The 25,859-nt window shown below is 38.1% G+C and overlaps 1 protein-coding gene across 1 annotated transcript in view; it reads right to left on the bottom strand.

Annotated features, from left to right (window-relative positions):
• Positions 1-392: 392 nt before the first annotated feature.
• Positions 393-25,859, bottom strand: part of smek1 (SMEK homolog 1, suppressor of mek1 (Dictyostelium)) — a 31,149-nt gene continuing 5,682 nt past the window's right edge. The window contains exons 5-15 of the mRNA XM_051645568.1: positions 19,507-19,584; positions 19,286-19,402; positions 18,867-18,983; positions 18,639-18,770; positions 15,291-15,393; positions 14,916-15,074; positions 11,970-12,139; positions 11,642-11,784; positions 2,293-2,483; positions 1,935-2,146; positions 393-1,787 (exon numbers count right to left, since the gene is read on the bottom strand). Coding sequence (XP_051501528.1) covers positions 1,668-1,787; positions 1,935-2,146; positions 2,293-2,483; positions 11,642-11,784; positions 11,970-12,139; positions 14,916-15,074; positions 15,291-15,393; positions 18,639-18,770; positions 18,867-18,983; positions 19,286-19,402; positions 19,507-19,584 — 1,542 coding nt within the window. The 3' untranslated portion in view covers positions 393-1,667. The remainder of the gene's footprint in view (positions 1,788-1,934; positions 2,147-2,292; positions 2,484-11,641; positions 11,785-11,969; positions 12,140-14,915; positions 15,075-15,290; positions 15,394-18,638; positions 18,771-18,866; positions 18,984-19,285; positions 19,403-19,506; positions 19,585-25,859) is intronic.

A 25,859-nucleotide genomic window follows, 5' to 3' on the forward strand; every position in this document is an offset into this window, starting at 1 on the left:
CTTCCATGTAACACTAAAGATGTTCCCAGAATGTTAGCCTCAAGTCACCATTCACTTTCATTGTATGGAAGGAAAAAAAATAAAGCAATGAATGTGAATGGTGACTGAAACTAACGTTCTGACCAACATCTCAATTTGTGTTCCACAGAAGAAAGGTCACACATGTTTGGAACAACATGAGGATGAGTACATTTGAAGACAATTAATTTTGGGTAAATTATCCCTTTAAGGTGAAGTGCGCCCTCTAGCGCACAAATCTGTCTGCACCTTCATTCTCAGACACCAAAATAAACGGTGCATGTACAACTTATGATTTCCTTACCATCTTAATTCCTGTTACATGAAGCTGAGAGTATTCAAATACAAAGTGAAACAAATGGTAATTCAGAAAATAGAAAACTATTATCTTTAATTGTGTGCAGGTTGTTTAGTCGGCCCCTGTCAACATAGGCAGGATTCTCCATGAATGTTTTCAGATTACTGGACAGGAGGATCAAACGTCATTTCAGTGACGAAATTCCATTTCAAAAGACATTGAGACCAGAGTAGCAAGGACAAAATATCAGCACAGTTGACATATACAGGGAACCAGCACAACCGTGAGAGATCTACAACAGCAAAGATCTTTTTAATGGTCCCAAATATAGCGAGCAACAAAGAGTACACTAATGTTGTAAAAGAAAATTGAAGATATGACAAAAATCGATCACATCTAGAGTTCCACTCAATCTTTAATCAAGACGGGCTTACAAATTTTCCAAAAATCTGCAGTTTTGAAGGGCAACACAAAGGTAAAACTATCTCCCCCATCGAGGTTTTAAAAACCTGTTCAAGTGCGGATGAAAACATCCTGAACATTTCAAGGCAGGTCTCTTGTCATTTAAAAAAATGAGAGAGGAGAACAGAATAAGAAAAGGAGGGAACTGCTGGCTTTGAAAGAGGAAGTACTTCCACTAAGCCACAAGAACAACGGTGACATCATAAACAATGACGACCCAGACCTTTGCTCCCTAGTGTCCCGTCTGGCCGTAGAAACTCAATTAAGGAAAAAAAATAATCAAGAGGAAAAAGGGCAACAGATAAAGGCATATAGGAAGGAGAGAAAGAAATGAAGATTGAGTCAGCAAAGGAGAGTGGTGGATTGGCTGGACCAGTTGGGTCATGTGAGGTCCTTCCCTGAGAGGGGGGCAGTGTGTCCTGGTCTAAGCCTGGGACGCTCAGTGGGGCACCAGTTTTGAGTGTCTGTGAGTGAGTGCGCGTGAGGTCTTTTTTACCCCCCAGTACTTTTAGCTTTGTCGGAATTCATTTTTTATTCAATCCTTTTTATAATAATTTGTCCAAACCAGTTTGATCTTTTCTTCAATCTCTCTGTCCATTTCACAAGTCTTTCTTGCTTTCTCCCAGATTGGCACTTGGACAAACTCCACGTGGAGACATTCACCTTTTCATTCTGTGACCGAAACTTCTCCCTCTCTTGCTCTCCCTTTTTCCGTTCCTCACATGGCACCCCATGGACTCCTGTGGGGGGCAGCATTCACTCATTTATCCATTCATTTGAGTATTCATTCATTTAGTTTCAGTTTTGAGTTTTCTAGGCTGAGCACTGCAATAGTCTCTGGATAATGCTCCCTTTGAGCATTTCTGTGCTGATTGAAGAAGGGAGTGCTTTAGGAGCTCAGCTTGGATTTCTTGGACAGCGGAGGACTTTCTTCTTTACTGTCTGCATCTTCCTCATCCTCGTCCTCTTCATCATCATCGGGATAGTCCACCAACCCCACCAGACCTCCCTGCAATAGGAGAGTAATGTCATCAAAAACAAATAAACAGTAATAAATGTTTAATGCGTAACAAAATGTTTTTGTCATCATTTCAATGTAATTTGCAAGTGATTGTGCACAGGTTTTTGTTGGAGCCTCACTTTCCTGTTGCCTAACCTTAGTGGTGACAGCTGCCATTGGGGGGGAACTCCGGGCTCCTGTCCCGGGAGAACTTGGAGAACCAGGTGAACCGGGGTGGAGGGATGCGGTTGGGGGAGAGGACAGACTGGACTTTGGGGAGCTGGAGAAGGAGAGTTTAAAACTGGGGCTCTGCCGTCCTGAGAGGCTTGCCTTTCCTGTCAACACCTCCTTCTCCTCTGACTCTTTTACTTCGGGAAAGAAAGAAAAAAAGTTAATTGCAAAGCAATCTGATGATGATTCATGTCCACCATATAAAGTATGCATTAGCAATCAAATAGAAGATCACAGTGGGTTGTCATCCATGTCATGGCGGATGCATGTACTAATCACATACATTTCTTCCTTTCCATGAACTTGCTAATTGGATCCATCAGGTCCTCGTCGCTCTTCATCTTATCTGAGGGTGGCACTACAGCTTCACCATCCTCCAAGTCTTCCTCATCTGTGTTAAACCACATCTCCTCCTCGTCTTCCAGCGTTCGTGCATCCCTGCGAAAGCGGTGATTTCTAAGAATCGACCGCATACTAGTGACAAACATACAGAAACAACCAACTTTCATCAAAACTTACATGCATTTTGATAGTGATTTTGCTAAATAAGAGCATCCATATTTGTCAATATTGGTTTGAAATGTACACTATGTGAATGTACACTATAAATACTTGTGCAATCTATCAAATCGTGTGCACGCCGTGGGCATATTGCGGGTGATTTACTAAGAAAAACTGCACAAATAAATGCGCAAATATGTTGGACACTAGGGCTGGGTGATATGCAAAAAAATATTTTAACCATATTTTATAGAAAAAATATTGCAATATCTGATTACATCGTTAACCCCCCTGCTGAGAGTCGGTGAATATTTTTCATTTATTGAAATACGAAAAAGTTTGATGTTTCCAAATTCAAATTGCACTTTAAACTAAACGAAAACAGCAATTAAAATTAACGTAATAAAAAAATCATATAAAACCACCTCCACAAATCCTAATATTTATCGTATCCAATGGCCCCATTTGCCATCACGCAAATATCTGTCTACGACAATAGGTGGAAAATTACTAATAGCCTACAAATTACGAACTAAAGACAATTAAAAATGTAAGGATAGGGGCCTGGGTAGCTCAGTGGTAAAATACGCTGGCTACCACCCCTGGAGTTCGCTAGTTCGAATCCCAGGTTGTGCTGAGTGACTCCAGCCAGGTCTCCTAAGCAACCAAATTGGCCCGGTTGCTAGGGAGGGTAGAGTCACATGGGGTAACCTCCTCGTGGTCGCTATAATGTGGTTTGTTCTCGGTGGGGCGCATGGTGAATTGAGCGTGGTTGTCGCGGTGGATGGCGGGAAGCCTCCACACGCTATGTCTCCGTGGCAACACGCTCAACAAGCCACGTGATAAGATGCGCGGGTTGACCGTCTCAGACGCGGAGGCAACTGGGATTCGTCCTCCGCCACCCGGACTGAGGTACACAGTTTGGGAATACAAGGGAAGCCTAATAAATTCCCTTGTGTTCCCAAAATAATGCCGCCAAATGTGTGTTCTTATTGAATTTTTGTTTGTATTGTGTTTTGTGATTGCAGTTGATGCTGCCTAAAGAAAAGAAAATAACCACATTTTAGGTTCAAGGTGAACGTTGTCTTGTATTGCTTTATGATTTAATCACTTTTGTCTTTGTGTCTTTAATATAAATATACAGTTGAAGTCAGAAGTTTACATACACTTAGGTTGAAGTCATTAAAACTAATTTTTTAACCACTCCACAGATTTCATATTAGCAAACTATAGTTTTGGCAAGTCGTTTAGGACATCTACTTTGTGCATGACACGAGTAATTTTTCCAACAATTGTTTACAGACAGATTGTTTCACTTTTAATTGATTATAATCATAATTCCAGTGGGTCAGAAGTTTACATACACCAAGTTAACTGTGCCTTTAAGCAGCTTGGAAAATGCCAGAAAATGATGTCAAGCCTTTAGGCAATTAGCCAGTTAGCTTCTGATAGGCAAATTGGAGTCAACTGGAGGTGTACCTGCGGATGTATTTTAAGGCCTACCTTCAAACTCAGTGCCTCTTTGCTTGACATCATGGGAAAATCAAAAGAAATCAGCCAAGACCTCAGAAAAAAATTTGTGGATCTTGACAAGTCTGGTTCATCCTTTCCAAATGCTTGAAGGTACCATGTTCATCTGTACAAACAATAGTACGCAAGTATAAACACCATGGGACCACGCAGCCATCATACCACTCAGGAAGGAGACGCATTCTGTCTTCTAGAGATTAACGTAGTTTGCTGCAAAAAGTGCAAATCAATCCCAGAACAACAGCAAAGGACCTTGTGAAGATGCTGGAGGAAACAGGTAGACAAGTATCTATATCCACAGTAAAACAAATCCTATATCGACATAACCTGAAAGGCTGCTCAGCAAGGAAGAAGCCACTGCTCCAAATCAGCATAAAAAAGCCAGACTACTGTTTGCAAGTGCACATGGGGACGAAGATCTTACTTTTTAGAGAAATGTCCTCTGGTCTGATGAAACAAAAATTTAACTGTTTGGCCATAATGATCATCGTTATGTTTAGAGGAAAAAGGGTGAGGCTTGCAAGCTGAAGAACACCATCCCAACCGTGAAGTATGGGGGTGGCAGCATCATGTTGTGGGGGTGCTTTGCTGCAGGAGGGACTGGTGCACTTCACAAAATAGATGGCATCATGAGGAAGGAAAATTATGTGGATATATTGAAGCAACATCTCAAGACATCAACCAGGAAGTTAAAGCTCGTCGCAAATGGGTCTTCCAAATGGACAATGACCCCAAGCATACCTCCAAAGTTGTGGCAAAATGGCTTAAGGACAACAAAGTCAAGGTATTGGAGTGGCCATTACAAAGCCCTGACCTCAATCCGATATAACATTTGTTGGCAGAACTGAAAAGGCGTGTGCGAGCAAGGAGGCCTACAAACCTGACCAGTTCTGTGAGGAGGAATGGGCAAAAATTCCATCAACTTATTGTGAGAAGCTTGTGGAAGGCTACCCAAAACGTTTGACCCAAGTTAAACAATTTAAAGGCAATGCTACCAAATACTAACAAAGTGTGTGTAAACTTCTGACCCACTGGGAATATGATGACAGAAATAAAAGCTGAAATATATAATTCTCTATACTATTATTCTGACATTTCACACTCTTAAAATAAAGCAGTGATCCTAACTGACCTAAGACAGGGAAAGTTTTCTACGATTAAATGTCAGGTATTTTGAAAAACTGAGTTTAAATGTATTTGGCTAAGGTGTATGTAAACTTCTGACTTCAACTGTACATAAGTGAACCTGCAGAGTAGGGCTGCAACTAACGATAATTTAAAAAAATAAATATTAACAATTTACTAATCTAACGATTATTAGAACAATTATTCGACTATTCTGGCAATTATTGCAACAATTAATCACAAGCTGAACTGACTATTCAGCTTGTGCATCGACTTAAAAGGTTGTATTAAACGTTTACTAACAATAAAGAAGACAAAATCATGTTTTAAAAATACCTCTAAATGACATTCACTGAATTACAAGGAACAAAAATACTTGGAAGTTTAATTAATTAAATTCACTGCAAAACAAAATTCTTTTGTTAAAGTGTTTTTGTCTCATTTTCCATTTAAAATGATCTAAAAATCCTTAAAACAAGATTCATTTACTTTAGAAGCAACATAAGATATTAAGACTTGCTTTCAGAGAATTGTATTTTGTATACAAGTGTATTTTTTCACTTGTTCATACTTCTGCCAGTGCAGTAAAGGCAAACTACGCTTATATTCAATATATATTATCTGAAAGCGAGTCTAAATATCTTATATGTTGCTTCTCAGGTAAACGTATTTTGTTTTAAGGATTTTTAGATATTTTAAAATATATTAAATATTATTAAACATTCTCCGGTAATTTTTTCTTGTGCAGTATCGCTCATAAAAGTAAATATACTTAAGAGTTTTAGATATTTATAATGGAAAATAAACCAAAAAAGACAAATCAAAAACCTTTTTTTTTTTACATTGTATATTGGGCTAAGACTACACTCTCTCACCTTTTTGTTAACTTTGATCCATCTTAAACTCAGAAAAAACAAACTCTCTAAATAGAGCCGTGTATCGCCAATTTTCTTCATGACAACATACACACCATAACATATTACGATTCTCTACGTCGTGAGCCATCATGTTATAAACTAGCTGCAGCAAGCGCGGACGTGAGTGTTTATCAGCCAGGAGAAGTTTGAAACTCTCGTGCTGTTTTGCATGTGACTGACCGCACAGAGAATTGCCAGTCTAGGAGTTTTTACTTATTTACACAACCTGCTTCCTCATTATTTTAACTTTAATAAAGAATGCATTAAAGGTATATAACACCGGGGTGTTTCATTTTTAGACGCTCTGACAGGCAAGTTTTGCTCAAGCGGAACATGTACGGCTCCGCTTTAGTTCACGTAAGGACGACACTGCTTCTGTATTTACTTATTTTGTATTTTTGTATTATAGTTCCCTAATATTTTGCGATCTACATCGCCTTAAGCTGTTTGGAAAGTTTGGAGTGCGTCTGGACTGTGAGTGGTGTTTTCTTCCTCCTCAATCAAGCGCGAGCTGAAATGCTGCCTCTCGCGTGTCATCATTAGCATTTCAAATGATCTCGTTACGTTAAATGAGATCAAATGACTATTCAACAACTAACATTTTTTGTCAAAATGTTTTACTGTCGACGTTGTCAATAACGTCGACTAATCGTTTCAGCCCTACTGCAGGGTTGTGTTCACAATGCATGTTAAGAGCAAACTGCTCCGTGGAAATAAAGCAAACTAAACTTCAAGCACTTCTAGGATGGTCTGAGGTCATTTACAGCATTCTCATTGATGACACTATTCTTGCAAACTGTTTTCAGATGACTAAACAGAGAAGAATGAGTGATAACTCTGTGTTCCATCAGCTTGCGAATAAGGAGCTGGATTCATCCTCGTCGCATTTTGCAGGTGCTAATTTCACACCCTGGGCTACGGTTTAATATATCTGGCGACTTCCCAGAGCCATGGTTTGCCATTTCTCGACTTGTCAATCATCGTCTTTTAACCTGTTAAACTGTGTTCCCTTGTTTTGACCGCAAGCCTTGAATCGATTTAACCTGGAACTGCTAGCCAATTCATTAAAAGCTTCTCATTTGAAAAATTTGTCATGTGGCGATAGACAGCATGAAACAAACATTAAAACAACAAAACACACAATGAAAACCCTAATCTCTGTGTATATGGCGTAAGATTTATGATAGCAGACATACTGCGTGTGCAGTGGTGGTGTGTGTGATTGTGTTTGTTATGTATGTGTGCTTATGCACATCTCATTCACAGATGCTTACACAGCTCATCTGTGACAGTTCCACTGTATAACTATGTGAACACAACAATCATAGTGGGAATAGGTAACATCATACAGATGGAATAGGCATGAGTCATAACGATACAGAAGTATCAACTCGTAAAATACAAGAAGCACATTCGTTTGACTCTCAAACTTACGTTTTTAGCCATATCAAGTCACTCTGTGAAAATTTTATCAAGATCTATGAACCGTGTTAGGTTGTTTTGGGGCTCGTTTTAATCGCAATGCCGTGCTACAAGTAACATTGTGCTATTTCCCACACTGGCTACGTTTACATGTGCACCAATACTGTGATTATTGCAATGATCAGAGTATAAGGAATAATTAGATTAAGATGTTAACATGATTTAGGCCAACCACTTCAATCCCGTTTACATGTTACTTGCCATTACTCTGATTATTTGCTGAGAAATGTGATGTTTTAATGCTTTTTTTATAAAAGAATATTTATCACAAAAAAACAACTTGTTGCAAATATATCTCTTTAAATACAGCTTGGCATAAGGAAATTCGTCAGTTTGAGTCTATTTGAACGATTTATTAAAAGAATCACTTCATAAGCGTCATTTTCGACTACACTGGATGAGCTGTCTGTTTTGATTCACTAAAAAGAAACGGTTCATAAGAGTAATTTGTGTGTGAATCAGAATACACACGCTGGATGTGTTTTGCCAGTGAACACAAACTCATTTCAAAGACCTGTTTCCTTCCCATTATTTTGCATCATATGGTCTTTTTCATCTCTCCAACATTCAATTCAGACTGCAAACAGACTTTCACGACTCTGGAAATTTTTTTCTTTTGCCGTGGGGCTGTAGATGGGGGAGCACTACTCCTGAAAAACAGTGCATGGAACTGTCATTTTACATGGATCCGAAAAGCGTAGCTTCTTTTTCACGATGTTTTCGAACCGGTGCTTGAGTGGAACATGATCTGTCTGCAGCACTGGTGTGCACGCTGGTGCGCATGCGCACACACATCGCTTGGGGCTGCCTGAGACCCCGCCTGAATAAAAGACGTTGCAGGCAGTCAGAGATTCACTGCCGCAAGCAAATAAACCATTACAAATTATCGGTGAAAATATCGGCGGTAATTCTATTATCGGCACGATAATAATATTTTGATTTTCCCTGTTATCGGCCAATAATATATCGGATGCAGATATATCATGCATCCCTAATAATCATATACCATATATCATAGACTGCATGGAAATAATAGACCAACCAATATTTTTGTATTCGTCTATATATTTAAGTGTCAACAGTTAACTCATTAGTTTTATGCTTTATACATAATTTATCCTACTATGGCATGGTATGGGGAAGTCCCTTGTTTGTGGGTACTGAGGTAGGCATGATGTCATAGCAAGTCTTCTTCACTTGAAGATATTTGGAGTGAGAAATGAACTTGTGCACCTCTAGCTTCCTGGAGGATTGTAAATCACCATATGAGAGTATTACAGCGTGTCATCAGCGTGTGCATCACATCGCATAATTTAGTGGAAAATGGACAATCATTCTTCATGAGGTAAACATGAAAATCCATCAATATTTCTGTAAATATGCACACTAGGGCTGAAACGATTAGTCGACGTTATTGACAATAAAAAAATTGACAATTTTCATTGTTGGATAGTCGTTTGATCTCCTTTAACGTAACATTGGACCACATTAAACTCTAATGATGACGCGCAAGAGCAGCACTGCAGTTCGCCTCTGACTGAGAATAGGTGATGTAAAGCTTCAGGTGATGTAGATCGCCAAGTATGAGGGAATTATACAAAAAAACCAAATATGTAAATACAGAAGCACTCTCGTTGTGGAATAAGCAGAGCCAGAGCTCTTTAAAGGAAACACCCCGGCGTTCCATCTTAAATGCAGTTATACTGAACACGTTATAGCTTTATTAAAGTTCAAATAATACGGAAGCAGGTCATGTAAATAACTACAAACTCCACAACTGGCATTTCTCTTTGCGGTCAGCGCCTCTTCTATGAGTTGTGCGAATGTCCCAATAAGGGGGAGAGATTGAAACTGCACCTGGCAAAGGCACACTCTGTCGCGGGACGTTCATCCCTCGAGCGCGGGCTTAATGCAGCTAGATTATAACGTGATGACTCGTGACTTATTGAATCATAATATATGTATCTGTGCATTTCTTATCATGAAGAAAATTGCCAATATGCAGCTTTAATAATAAGAGAGAGTCTTTTTTTTTTTTTTTTTTTTTTAAAGAGTTATAGATGGACTTAAGTGAACAGAAAGGTGAGAGACGGTAGTCTTCGCCCTATTATACACTGCAACAAAATACATTTTTGATTTTTGTTTTGGCTTGTTTTCCAATATAAATATCTAAAACTCCATACATTTTCTTTAGGAGCTATACTGCAGAAGAAAAAATTGTTATCTGAGAATGTAGAATATAATATTAAAAATACAAATATTTTAAAATATCTAAAAATCCTCAAGATTAAGATATATTCTCAGAAAACAATTCTTAACATCTTATATGTTGCTTCCCAAGTAAATGTATCTTGTTTTAAGGATTTTTAGACAATTTTAAATGGAAAACAAGACAAAAACACTTAATAACAATAGGATTTTTTGCAGTGAATTTCTTTACTGAATTAAATATAATAAAAAGTATTTTTCCCCTGTAATTCAGTGAATTATTTAGCTGAATAATCGGTTAAGAGCTAATGATTCATCATTGCAATAATCGCTGAATAGTCGAATAATTGTTCTAATAATCAATTATCAAAATAATCATTAGTTGCAGCCCTAGTGCACACTTTGTTCAATTGGATGTTGTTCGCTGAAGACTGCTTGGAACAAAACAGCGGCAGTTTTACATCATTCAAAAGGTACGTGCCATCTTTTGGTAACCGAGTAATCTAACAAATATTCTGACGATTAATCGAGTAATTGAAAATTTTTTTGAATAACTCAGATTGCATAAAGTTGTCAACAAGCCAACAGACACCCAATGCAGATCTATAATATAAAACAGACACATATACATATTTTATATATATATATATATATATACACATACATACATACACACACACACACACATATACATTATATACATATATATATCACATACATACATACACACACACACACACACTATATACATATATATACATATATATATATATATATATATATATATATATATATATATATATATATATATATATATATATATATATAATTCAAGCTGAAAGAGATTGGCTACTCCAGGTGTGCCCACCTTTTCTTTTTTTTTTATGCAAGATCTACTTTTCTAGTAGATCTAGTTCAACGTGATCTAGATATTTCAGTTTAAAACTCAAATATGGGAAAGCAAGCCATGGAAATAAAATATTTTATCTTTCAAAAAAACAATGCCTGCCCACAAATCTTGTTCATTGAGGATGAGTTCTGTTCATGTTTTAACTATTTTATTGAGATATAGAAGCCATTTTATTTGTTTGTTGTTTTTTAAATATCACTTACATGTAAAACAGAACACAATATTAACAGTAATCACATCACTAAGAGATACATGTTTCTACTCATTTGTCCTTCAGGTAAGCCAAAGTAGCTTAAGAACTATTACAAACTTAATCATCATGAAATTTAATTTATATGAGGAAGAACACATTTACATCGATTCGGCAATTTGAGGAATTTTTTTAATCGAGTAATCGAATTAAATTGAGTAATCGTGACAAGTCTACTCACAGTTTGGCTTTCATTCAATATGGCATTTATTATAAATATATTTTTAATAAGATTATATGACATCATCATAAAACCTCTGCTATTTAACAAATGTAAGAGTGTCAGAACACCTGTGTATGACACTCTTTGGACATTTTTTGCGCGTGCAAACTTGTGTGGTTTATACGTGCAAACTATGTGTACTCTCCAATTATTGTTTGTCTTTTTGTATTATTGTTACACAGTATTTGGGAGGAAGGGTTGTAAATAATATAATGTGATTCTATATATTTTGTTATTTTTTATTATTATTATATTTATATATGTTACATGGAATCAATAAAACTTAATAATAAAAAAAAAAACGTATGTGTTTTGTTTGAAGTGTGTATGTGCATATTTAATGTATGTTAACATAATAACAGAAGTTTGTCAGTAAATGTGCCTTGTCCTGTCTGTAATTTGCACTGCAAACCTGGTGAAACTAATGTATACTTGTATATGGCTGGAAAGAAAATAAACCACATTGGACTTGACTTGACCACTGACCTGTCAAGTTTCGGGTTGTCCTGTCTTTCTCTCTGCTGTTCATATCGGAGCTTCAGTCCTTTAAACGTCTGAACATAGTCTACGTCCTCCAGGGCCTTCCAGTAGTTCTCTATGATATGAGCTGTCAGGGACTTCACATCCTCCTTTACACACAGAATGCAGCAATTATGCACAAAACATAAACATGATCTACCAGTCTTATCTTATTAATCTGTAGCTGTTCACCACTCCCATTATCAGCTGTAAGCTCTGTTAGTTGTAGTGTAAAGCATAAAGATGGCTGATTAAAACCAATTATCTGATGTGATGTCTGTATAAGTGTACTCACCACTCTGACATACTCAAACATCTCTATGATAGCGGAGTTGATGAGGTTGTATCTGGATCCATTATTGAGGAAAGCTTTGACCACTGGCTCAAACAGGAAGTTCCTCATAATGTATCGGTTATAAAACTCATCCTTCAGACCAACAATTTTCCTCATGAAACGCAAAGCACCTGGACAAGTGAAATTAGCGAGAAAAGCGCAGAGCGATTTAACAGCCAAGTCATAACAGATGTCTGTCAGCAGGGTAGCACCTAGTGTTTTGTCTTTTTCCAAAATAGATTAGTGCTTATTAATAATGCTGCTGGCAATGAATGTAGAATTACTTGGCATGTGTTGTAATAATAGTGTAACATTAATAATTATGAACAGTGCCTTTCACTGTTGGATCAGCATCTGAGTTTTTGGTGTTATTTATTCTGCAGTTTGAATGTTCAGTGCTATGATGGCGAGTAGTAGGTCTGGGGATTGCCACAATTGCAATTTGATGTTATATTTCGCTGTGTTAACAACCCCACTTTTTTATGTTTTTTGAAGAACAGTTGTGTCTCACCTGACAATTCCTTCACTCTGTAATACAGAAATTGCAGGTAAAAAGGTAGGGATGTGTATAACCACCAATTTTCAAAATTGATTGTCTAAGCTATTAGTCGACTAGGAAAGGAACCCAAGAAAAAGGAAAGTATTTTATATTTTTGTCTTGCTTTCCAGTACAAATATCTAAACATTATTAAAACAAAATATATTTACTTGAAAAGCAAAATGGCATAAGATTAAGTCTTGTTTTTAGAGGAATCTTACAAAAATGAACCTTGTAAAAAAAAAAAAAAAAAAAAAAAAACTGCTCATGGGGTAATAAAAATGAACTTGCTTCCCCTTTGAATTGTCCTTTTTTTTTTTAAACTCATTGTAATTTTTTCTTGTTTGAAGCATAAACCTTACTAAATTCAGCTAGATTTCTCAAAACAAGACTCAATGAATGACGCGCTTCAATATAACCATAGCTCTTGGAATCACAGAGCAATCCTCACTCTGAATTTAAAGCGCATTGCTGTTAAGTTTATAAATGTTGCAGGTGCGCAACATGTAGTTCACCGGCATCCAACAGTCTGATAATCCCTTTGTACTACTCAACTATATATTAATGCAGAATTTGCGAATGACTCCAAAAAAATATTCTCCACACCACCTCATAAATAAACCTGTTGATTTTGAATTATAACAGGAACATTGATCACCGCAGAGGATTTGATGTCTGACAGTGAACAAGCGGTGCTTTGATGCTGTAGCAGCGTTGTATTAAAAGGACAAAATGTAAAGAATTAGAGAGACTAAACTTCTCGCACATAAAACCTGTTTGTGTGGATCTCTGCAAAAAATATAGCTTCCTATCCACATTTTTCCTGAACGCGGAAGTGTTCCACCGTTCGCCTGTTTTCAATTTCCGGTACCCAGTATTTTCAACCGCATCAATGTTTATTCTTAGCAAGTAAATTATTACATTTGTAGAAGTTGTCAAAAAACATGTGGCTCTATAGTCAAGATGACCCCTTTTTTTTTTTTTTTTTTAACAGTGCCTCACCTGAGTAGATGACAGGAAGCAATGGTCCGAGGTTAGTTACATTTATATTATTAAATACTTTGAGTTATGACAGCCAACAACTGCACAAGTTGAGTGTGAAATTAATTTTTATTCCATATAACACTTAAATGGTTGTTGTTCTCCGTCTGGATTACTCGTTTCGGTAAGTTTTACACAATACGTGTCGAGACTAGAAAACAGGCAATTAGATGGTGCCACCTAGTGGTTGCTCAGGAAAACTGTGGATATCTATATATCATTAGATTAGCATATTAAAGCTGGAGTGTGTAATTTCTACGTCACTAGCGCCACCGAATGGTATTGAAAAAATAAACGTTGCTTTTAAAACAGCTTTCTGAATACGCCCCTTGCCTGCAGTTGGTCAAACAGTCAGATAGTCCCGCCCCCCAACTCGCGCCATTGAGTGCACGGGCAGAATGCGCGGAGGTAGGCAGGTACGTAGTTAGACAAGCAGGCAGGTCATTAAATTATTGCATTCGGGCCAAATGAAATGATTGGATGGGCCTTTTACAGGCCTGTGACTGCCACAGATAAAAACTTTTTTAGTATCAGAACACTTGATTTATTGATTGTTGTCAGGATGCAAAAAGACTTTCAACCAGTATAACAAAAAATGCTTCTGATATAAGTTGCATACTCTAGCTTTAAGCAAAGCATGAATTTTTTCAAATTATTTTAAAAATTTATTTTTCATCATAGAGACTACTTTAAAATCATTGATTTGTAACAGAATCTATTTTTTTTCCCACCCCCACGAGTATCATGACTACATATACCGTGCCTCTCATTTTTATGGTTTTACTCATCTGACGGAGTCTAAAGATTTTGACAAACTTTTCAAACTTTCAGTATTAGAAACACAGCTATGTTTGTCTAACCACTGTTCACCCCCAGATGATTTGGTCTGAGCTTAGCTTAAAAGCTTTGCATCACACATTAGACAAGACCAAAAGGAGGTCAAATTAGACAAGCACCTGACTGATATTTAATAGCAATTTAATGAAAACATGAAATCTAAATTGACCCTTAACTTTTTCTTTTTCTTTTAAATGTCCCTGGTTTTTCTTGTTCATGATCCGTCAGTGCTCATTAAAGAAATAAAATGTTATAACCATTAATCAAAATGTTATAGCTTTCTTCACATATGAAGCAAGTTTCTTCTGACATGGGAAGGGGAAAATTATCAATCAATAATATAATTGCCTACTTTTCACAATCCAATCAAATGTGGATGGATAAAAATCTATTTCCTGTAGAAAATTATTTTACATTTGGAAACATATGTGTTGTGACAAGGGATTCATGTGGTCTTTAAATTCAATGCCTATGTGTGCGCATATACTCACATAAGGCTAAGAAAGCGTGTTGAGATGCAGTGAGAACCAGCACTCTGCGAAGGATGTCTTTGTTGATGATGTAGTTCTTTATGTGATACGTGTGATGCTCCACACAGAAAGTAAGCAGCTCGACGATCAAAGCCAGCAGCTGACACGTCTGGAAATCATCTGTCAAGACAAACACACACAGTGAGAAAGAAGAGGTTCAGTCTTTAAATAGGTCTGCAAATGTCAATTGAGAACTGATTCTAAGATGCACATAATCTTTAAATCAGCCTACAAAAAACACTCATTTCTATACATGATACATCTTACAAGCATGCATCCATGCACACATACACAAAAAAAATATACATAATAATAATAATTATTATTCATTATTACCTTTGCTGGGTTTTTCTTCTGTGGTGTTGGCCAGAAGTGGAGCAGAAAGCACATGCATGCAATGCTTATAGAAGAAACTCAAGAACTCAGTCTTCTCTGTTTTCTGCATGGAACCAGATAATTGCAACTGTCAAAATCTATTTGTTCATGAGTTGCAGCACAGATCTTTAGAAACTAAATCTTTAGAAGTTAAAGATGCTGTAAGCAATTTTTTCACGGAAAGGTATGTCAAAAATGTTACTACTCCCTGAAAGATATTAATGAAATAAGTGTCCTGAAATATCTCACCGGTCTCTGTAAACAGAAAACAAAAATGTGTCTGCGGACTGCGGACAATGAAGCTTTCTGCCTCTCAATCATTTTGCGCGTTCTAATAGTATTGTAGATGCAGCTAATTATTGAGGAATAATGGCAATTTTATGCCATGTTGCTTATAACAGCTGTCAGCTGAGGGCGCTATTTTGCTGCTGTTGTTTTGACAACCCTTTCTGCTTGCGACGGTTTTAATAATTTGGTATTGGTGGAGTGCGGTGTTATGGAAAAAGGGGGCACAGCTAATCCAACAGCTCAGTTTGTGGAAATTCTTGAATGGCTAAAATCGCTTACAGCACATTTAATAGGACCTGACATACAACAATGACAAGGTAGTCCAAAGTTCAAGACATCAAATATACAGGGTTCCCACACTTGACAAATTATTTTCCATGACTTTTCCAGTCAGCAGGGCTCCAAACTGTGACTAAAATGGTCGCAAATGCGACAAAACATAAATTATTGCAACAATCATTTAAAATCCAGTCTGAAACACTTTGTAGCATTTGTATGTGGTTTCTTCAGATATTATCTTGTGAGTTACTGAATTAAATCTTTAGAGTGCGCACCAGTGTGTTTTCCAACACTTTTCACTAGGGATGGAACAATATATAGAATTTCGATATATATCGCATACCAAAGAAATGACAAATAATATCATGGTATAACTCGATATTTCGAAATTTGCAACACTGTTTTCTGTCCATGTAATCATAAAAGAAATGATGCGTCAAACATCATAATCTCTCTAACACTTGATTTCACCCCTACTGCACTTTTTTCAACACTGTTTACAGGGTTCACACAAGGTCCTTAAAGTGCTTAAAATGCTTTAATTTAGCTTTTAGAAATGCAAGTACTGGAATACCTGGAAAATCACCTTGTTTTGATGAAAAGTGCTGAAGATAAAAACGGATCGTTTCCTCAATTAATATTCCAATTTCATGATATAATATTAATGAATAGAATATATATATATATACACACACACACACTATATTGCCAAAAGTATTCGCTCATCTGCCTTTAGACGCATATGAACTTAAGTGACATCCCATTCTTAATCCATAGGGTTTAATATGACATCGGCTCACCCTTTGCAGCTATAACAGCTTCAACTCTTCTGGGAAGGCTTTCCACAAGGTTTAGGAGTGTGTTTATGGGAATTTTTGACCATTCTTCCAGAAGCGCATTTGTGAGGTCAGACACTGATGTTGGACGAGAAGGCCTGGCTCGCAGTCTTCTCTCTAATTCATCCCAAAGGTGCTCTATCGGGTTGAGGTCAGGACTCTGTGCAGGCCAGTCAAGTTCTTCCACACCAAACTCGCTCATCCATGTCTTTATGGACCTTGCTTTGTGCACTGGTGCGCAGTCATGTTGGAACAGGAAGGGGCCATCCCCAAACTGTTCCCACAAAGTTGGGAGCATGGAATTGTCCAAAATCTCTTGGTATGCTGAAGCATTCAGAGTTCCTTTCACTGGAACTAAGGGGCCAAGCCCAGCTCCTGAAGAACAACCCCACACCATAATCCCCCCTCCACCAAACTTCACAGTTGGCACAATGCAGTCAGACAAGTACCGTTCTCCTGGCAACCGCCAAACCCAGACTCGTCCATCAGATTGCCAGATGGAGAAGCGTGATTCGTCACTCTAGAGAACACGTCTCCACTGCTCTAGAGTCCAGTGGCGGCGTGCTTTACACCACTGCATCCGACGCTTTGCATTGCACTTGGTGATGTATGGCTTGGATGCAGCTGCTCGGCCATGGAAACCCATTCCATGAAGCTCTCTACGCACTGTTCTTGAGCTAATCTGAAGGCCACATGAACTTTGGAGGTCTGTAGCGATTGACTCTGCAGAAAGTTGCCGACCTCTGCGCACTATGCGCCTCAGCATCCGCTGGCCCCGCTCTGTCATTTTACATGGCCTACCACTTCGTGGCTGAGTTGCTGTCATTCCCAATCGCTTCCACTTTGTTATAATACCACTGACAGTTGACTGTGGAATATTTAGTAGCGAGGAAATTTCACGACTGGACTTGTTGCACAGGTGGCATCCTATCACAGTACCACGCTGGAATTCACTGAGCTCCTGAGAACGGCCCATTCTTTCACAAATGTTTGTAGAAGCAGTCTGCATGCCTAGGTGCTTCATTTTATACACCTGTGGCCATGGAAGTGATTGGAACACCTGAATTCAATTATTTGGATGGGTGAGCGAATACTTTTGGCAATATAGTATATATATATATATATATATATATTTTTTTTTTTTTTTTTTTTTTTTTTACAAAGTTACATTTTGATTATAATGATGATAAATTATTAAAATATAAATTACACTTTCACATACTTTTTCAGGACAGGTTTTGTTCAGTTCTATTGCTTGTTCTGCACGTGATCAGCCTGAATGTGGCCCACTATTTTTGAAAGCTTATTTGTTTGTGACATTTTTTTATAGAGAAAGGTATGAGCAAATCTTATTATTTAAACTTTGAGCATTTATATAGTGTATTAAATAACTTTATTCTGATGAGAAATTGAGCATTTTGCTCAAACATATTTTCAGAAAAAAAATAAATAAATAATAATAATATTTTGTTATTTAAGTGTTATTGTATCTAATCGAGATTATATAGAATCGTGAACCATATCTTTTTACCCTTATCGGTTGAGATGAGCTCGCTGCACACAACAAACATCGCGTAAGCCATGATGTCCAATTAACAGACAAATGACTCTTTTGAACCAGGTCTTTTAAATGAATCAGCCGAAAGGATTCACAAAATGGGTTTGAACTCAAGCAGTTTGAATCGGAGTCATTTTCTCAAAATAACAATCCGCTCATCGATAACAATCAGACATCGCTATGGCTAGTAAGCAAGTCTAACAACACAAGAGCAATATTTAGCTTATGTACTATTTCAAAGCATAATTTTTCCAGCCCTGAAAAACAAAATTTTCAAATTCCTTGACATTTCCAGTTTTTCCATGACCGTGGGAACCCTGAATACATTTATATTAAAACATGACTCACATTAGCAGTTGCCAGCATGTTCTCTGGGTCTACTAGTGTCCTGAGTAACCCCATTAACTGTACAGCTCCACCCAACTCTGGATCCGTGTCACAGATCATATGCTCAATGATCAGATTTATCAACAGAATGTCCTATACATGAACAGAGAGAAGTATTGAGGATGACAGGCATGGCTAACAGCAAACAGACAGAAAGATCACATGGGTCAGTGGATGTGTGTCACTTACATCATCGTTCTGTTGAGACTCCTGCATAACAAACTCTCGCACCATGGAAGGATTGTACTCCACCAGGTAGGAAAATATATCAGTGGCCGCTCCACGCACATGCACATCGTCCATGCCCTTTCACACAAAGCACACACAAGTTAGTAAACACAACAGAGAAAGAGAGCAAACTAAAGTTACGATTTTTCATTGAGAGGAAAGTCCATGCTAATCAGAGAGTTTCAGATGTTGCAGAACCGGTTCTCTGTGTAGCATAAAATTTTTAGATGTACTATAAGAAAGGGCATGAGTGTGGATTTAATTTGTTAAGGTACAGAAAGAAAAAAGCCAACACAAACTAAAGTTTATAATGAAGCATAAGCCTCTTCAGCTAGGGTTTGACAGTAAATCTCTTCTTTGGAATATCAGAAATCTCTTACAAGAATAACTTCCAACGCTGGCAGGATTCCCATGTTGGAAAGCGTTTTGAAGAATGCATCTCTGTTCTGTGGTTGTAACGTTTGGGAAAACGCACAAAACTCCTTAAGGAAATTCACCTGGATATGACAACAGTATCAGTATCGCAACAAGTCAGCAATTGGGAATTTCATCTGCATCTATTTTTGAGTTATTGCATCCATTGGTAATGACGTTATCTTACCAATTCATGCCGTTTGTCGTCATCTGTGGCTTCATCAGTTAGCTGTGCAAAAAGCTCAGTCAAAAACTTCTCATCGTCCTGAAAACAAGAAACCGAGGAGAATAATCAGAAAGAGAGAGCTCTGGTTATCACATTACACAAACCTTGTTAAAAGAACAGGCCTATGTATAGTGAATAAGCACACACATCTGTTTAAACTTGAAAACAAATTACTTTAGAAATAGTAGGTTTATTTTTGCACAGGATACAGGAATCTGATGAGTTATTTATTTAGTCTGCAGAAGGAAAAAGCTTTACACAGATACACCAAACCATATAACAATGTGTAAGAAAATTCTAAGACTTAATAGCATTAGCATAAAGGCTGGAAACTGGCTGAAAATGTTTTACTGCAACCATAAATGGGCTAATTATTATTGTCTACATTTTTAGATTTGCTGTAGTAGATCCATATTAAATTTTAACCTGCCTCATAAATATAATTTATGGTTGTCAAGTATTCTAATCTTATTTTGGGGCCACTCTAAAGCTGTAAATCACAGAGATTACACTTCAAAAATGAGGAACCAGTCAAGCGAATAAAGATATTGTTTAACATCACATTGTCATGGGAAAGTAATTGCTCAGTCTATCCCATACGAAACAGATCTATGGTCTGTTTTTTAAACAACATCTAGGCTCCCCAGCATACAGTAATGTGATATTATAACTTAAGCACACTACATTTCCTTGTATGTACATGCATTTACAAGGACAAACGGACAAAACAACCATATTGAACTGAACCTGACAGGAGGTTTGAGACTACGGAGTATGGTCATCCAGTATGCCTGCCAAGCATTTGTGACATCACGATATTGCTCTAAAGAACATGATGATGCCGTTTCAATGGAAACAAGCCCCCTCCCCTAACTCTGGTCCCTGTATCAAACAATTCCACTTTAAGGACATCATAGAGGCTTTGGTGCAAAGCACATACAAAATATAGCAAACCACGAATATATCTACAAATTTAGACACAAATTGATATTAATAAATAATGGCTAAACCCAATACCTTGGATGCCATATTTCAAAAAAGGCTCTTCATCTAACAGAATAGTGAAAAGTTCAATTAGGATGTTTTGATCTATCCTGCTTCATATTAAGTGAGGGGATAAAAGCATCCTTCAAAACCTCGGAGCCTATATCCTATGTTTACAAATCTGTGTGAAACATAAATAGACCAGACTGATTACAACAACTAAAAATTCTCTTAAATCACTAAAGCAGCAAAGCTCTGAAAAGAAATAAACCGTCAAGAGCTCCAGATTAGGGCTGGGCGATATGGACCAAAAATCATATATCTGTATTTTTAGGCTGAATGGCGATACACGATATATATCTCTGTATTTTCTACGAAGTGGACTAAATGTTCAGTTGTAAGTCAAAGCCACATGTGAGATGGTAAAGGAAGCTTGCATCATGCTTTGTTTCGGGGCAGAAGACTTTTTGGGTTGCAAAGGCTTCGCAGCCGAGGTTGCAGCAGCAGCAGCACAAAGTTTAACACATACTGCAGTCCAAGGCGCTGTATTTGACGATTTAGGCGCTTCTAAGAGCATACAAACATGTAAAGCGAGCAGCACACACACAAGCCACCTGTCAGTCAAGCAGCACGCAGCTGTTTTGCTGATCATCTGATCTTTTAAATCCAAACCATCTCCAAAGAACTGAACCATTGTTTTTATTTTTACTAACCAGGTCTTCTTTGGCAGTGTGAACCGGCACTGTCTCCCTCCATGTTGCAGGAGAACTTGATGTGAGCGAGTGGGGCCGGGTTTACGCGCAGACGCAGAGGGAGAGTGGGGCGGGGTTGCATGGAGAGTGTGAGAGAGATGCAAACACGGCACGGCTTTACGGAAGAAACGGGTAATGAAAAGCAACAAACTATATCGACATAAACGGTATTGTCTCATCCTATAACTCATTTGAAAATACATCAATATACCTTAAAAAGTCAATATACCGCCCAGCCCTACTCCAGATTCAAATGTGTTGTCTACATTTCTAGACCTTTTGGTGTGAAAGCAATAAAGATTTCTATATGACCTTTCCAACAGGGAACCAAAGTTCACTCCACCATGGACATCACATTGAGAGCAATGAGATGGTCTCGGGTAAGGGAAAAAAGGGAAATATTATCAGCAGCAACACAGACATTTGAACATGTTTGCTTATTCACTGTATCCTCTGCAAACAGGATCCTCTGTAGAGGATGAATTCAAGTTGTTCAGAAGGGACTTGCTGGCGTGTAAATTGTTGAGAAGGCACATAATGAGTCTGTCCAGTGCATGTTGTTACCTGTGAGATGTAAAGTGAGAATGCTGCTTGAAGAGTTAATCTATAGCTTCTTTATCCCAGTATAGCTCTTAAAGGAATGTTTTGAGTTCAATAAAAGTTAAGCTCAATCAACAGCATTTGAAGCATAATGTTGATTACCACAAAAAAACTATTTAAACCCTTATTTAAAAAAAAAAAAACAGCATAGGGCTGGGCAATACCACGATGTAATACTATACCAACGATTTCCTATATCTGACAAATACTGCGATGCCGACTGCAACAGTCATTGACAGAAATTTATCGACAATATCAGAAAATGACAAAACCATGGAGCTGGGAAATAGCCAAATACAGAGGCCCCAAAAAGTATTTGGATATTGAACTTAAAAATGCACAAATTCCTTCAGTTTTGAAAACAAAACATCAAACCAAGTTGCATTTATTCTCAAGGAAGATAACATAAGCACACTTTTCATGCAAAACATGTGTCAAAAAGCTTGTTATGTTTTAAAAAAAAGATTTATGGTTTAAAATTAAGACAAAAAATGATTTGGACACTTGATAATGGCTTCATTAAAGATAAGTTCGAGGGGCCTGGGTAGCTCAGCGAGTATTGACGCTGACTACCATCCCTGGAGTCACGAGTTCGAATCCAGGGCGTGCGGAGTGACTCCAGCCAGGTCTCCTAAGCAACCAAATTGGCCCGGTTGCTAGGGAGGGTAGAGTCACATGGGGTAACCTCCTCGTGGTCGCTATAATTTGTGGTTCTCGCTCACGTTGGGGCGCGTGGATGCTGCGGAGATAGCGTGGGCCTCCACACGTCCTACGTCTCCGTGGTAACGTGCTCAACAAGACATGTGATAAGATGCACGTCTGAGACCATCAATCTGCAAAGGTAACTGAGATTCGTCCTCTGCCAGTCACTACGCCACCACAAGGACTTAAGAGTGCATTGTGAATTGGGCATTCCAAATTGGGGAGAAAAAAAAAGAATTTCAATTGTTTTAGTTTGCTATCCTTTTGTTCGCAGAACTTCTTGATAATGTCTGGGAATAGAATTAACAAGTTTCTGTAAAAGCTGTGGTGAAAGTTTCCGTAAAAGCTGTGGTGAAAGTTTCCTCCAGGTTTCAGCCACAAAAGCTTTCAGTTCATTCACACCAGAACATCAACGATCTGACATTTTCTTCTCCATTGCATCCCACAGGTGCTCTATAGGGTTTAGGTCAGGGCTCTGGGAGGGATCATTCTAGGACCTTAATTTTCTTTTTTGCAAAGTATTCATTCAATAGGTGGCTGGTATTGTTATCCTGTTGAAACAGCCACATCTGTGTCTCAAAACATTCCTAGACTGATTTCTGCAAGTTTGCATCCAGAATTTCTCTGTACACTTCAAAGTTCATGATTCCATCAATGAACACAAGCTCACAAACACCACTGTAAGAGAAACAGCCCCAGACTTATACATGTCCACATCTGTGCTTTAAGGTGCCCTTAGTGCATTGTGGATAGAATACTTCCCCTGCCTTTCTCCACACAAATAATCTGCCACAAGATCCATGCATGTTCATTTTGGAGTCAACTGAAAACAAGAAAGTTCTCAAAAAGCTGCTGTCTTTCCGTGCATGTTATTCTGCCAAATTTATCCTGGCTTTCTTATTCTTTAAGCTAATTAATGGTTTAAACTCTGTACCCATGCTCATTGATCCTGTTTCTAATGGTCTGCGAACTAAGTTTTATCTGGTAATTCTCATTTATGTGTGAGGCAATCCTTACAGCTGTTTCTTGCCTGTTTCTCTTGATTTCACTGACAATTATCCTGTCCAATATGATGGTTGTCGTTCTGGGTCTGCCGGTGTGTTTTCTGTTCTCATTCACAAGTCCTTCATCTTTGAACTTTTTTGCAATATACCCAACTTTGGAGGATGGAAGATTTAGTTTTTTGCTGATCTGGCGAGAGCACCTATGAAGGAAATGTCATATAATTGATGTTCTAGTGTGGATGAACTGAAAGTTTTGGTGGCTGACACCTGGAGGAAACTTTCACTACAGCTTTTGCAGAAACTTGTTGATTTTATGCCCAGATGTTATCAAGAAGTTCAGCAGACGAAAAGACTGCAAATTAAAAACTACAACACTTGAACTTGTAATTTTTTATGAACCATTATCAAGTGTCCAAATCTTTTTTTGTCTTAATTTTAAACCATATACCTGCTGTTTTATAATTCAAAACATAAAAAGCTTTTTTTGCTTGAAAAGTATGCTAATGTTATCTTTCTTTACAATAAATGCAACTTTTTTTGATATTTATTTCTTAAATGTAAAATAATTCATGCATTTTTAAGTTCAGCTTAAGCGTCCAAATATTTTTTGAGGCCACTGTATATTAAAAAGTAGTCCAGGGTATGAAAATTGGCACCCACCAAACGTGGGCTCTTCATGCACAGTGGCGGGCAACATGTAAAAGCCGAAACATACTTCACACAAGTACACGAACGCAGACGCGAGCGCATGGCCAACACGTGGTCCTGTTGTGCAATCTTTACGTGCGCACTTGCGGTTACAAACCTCACACCACAAAGGGGCGATATAGTTTTTTTTTTAGGCGCCACGAAGTGTGTGATGTTGAAGGATAAGGGGAGGACGAGGGGGCAGGTTGTGGCTGTGGTGGTGGTTGCTTCTGGGCATCAGACTGTTGTTGGGTCTCTGGCTGTAGAGTCATCTGTGGTTGAGTCACAGAAGGAGGGGGGGATGTGGGCAGGGGTACTGGATGGTGTCTGACTTCTCTGACTATTTTCCTGATCTGTCTCCAACTGCTAGAGCCACAAAGGCAAACATGACAGATTTGAGGTGGATTTCATCATTAGATATGTATTCTTTACAACACTTCTTGTTCTTAAACCCTGCAGTCAATGCAAATAAAGTGTGTGCGTGTGTGTGTGTGTGTAGAACGTTTACCTAACCTCAGGTTGCTCCAATGGGTTTATGTTACTGCATCTCTTTCAATAAAAGCATCTGCTAAATTTAGACCTGCACATGATCTAACTTTGCTTATGTTTACATACAGTATATAGCAGATTTGGGAGGGGGGGGGGTATTCATTGAAGTTTGCTTTTAATAACAATAAAAAAATTAAAAAAACGTTCTTATAATCAGTCACATTTAAACAACATTACATAAATCACGAACATTTGACTCTGTGGTCCGATGTTTTATGAAGTCAAAATGACTGGATATATAACTAGTTGCAGCATCTCCGCTGCGGATGCCTTTCCATTTCTTTCTGGCTCGGATAAATCAGTCCCATAGTTGCTCCCATTTTCTCTTTACAGTGTCGTTATCAGAGTTTAGGGAAGCTGCAATTTCTTGGCAAGCATTTTCAATCGCTGTTTTATTCTAATGGAGAGCGAACGACAGGTCGTAAATATGTTTGTATAATCTAACTTGTTCAGCAAGACTCTCCTCAAATTGCTGCTCCGCCATGACATTTGTTGACTGAAAACAGAAAATTTGCTCTAGTGCCCCTTGCAGCAACATAGAGACTGCAGCGCGTACTTGCGTTGGGTTATGACTTGAGTGCTGACACATTTCACTACGCAACGATGTGTGGAATCGAGCTTGCATAGCAAGGTGCGTCTGCGTTCATGTACTTGCGTGAAGTATGTTTGGGCCTTAAGACATCTCGGACTGACACGTGACAAGAAATGCTGTTAGACACAAAGACATGCTCTTGAAGAAACACACTTTATTATATTTTTAAGAAATGACAGAAAAGTCGATGCGTAGGTCTGATTCGCTGTTTCTTCAGAGGCGTGCAGCATAAGCATGTCTCGTGGAGCATGTGCATGAAAAGCGTTCTGACACTTCTGCTTCAGTCATGTGAAAACAGTTTGCAAGAATTGTGACATCTATGAGAATACTGTAAATAACCTCATACCATCTCAGGAGGTGCTCAGAGATTAGTTTGCTTTATTTCCACAGAGCAGTTCGTGCTTAACATGCATTGTGAACACAACTCTGCAGGTTCACGAGATA

This window comes from Myxocyprinus asiaticus, chromosome 19, assembly GCF_019703515.2.
Source record: "Myxocyprinus asiaticus isolate MX2 ecotype Aquarium Trade chromosome 19, UBuf_Myxa_2, whole genome shotgun sequence".
In the NCBI taxonomy this organism is placed as follows: Eukaryota; Metazoa; Chordata; class Actinopteri; order Cypriniformes; family Catostomidae; genus Myxocyprinus; species Myxocyprinus asiaticus.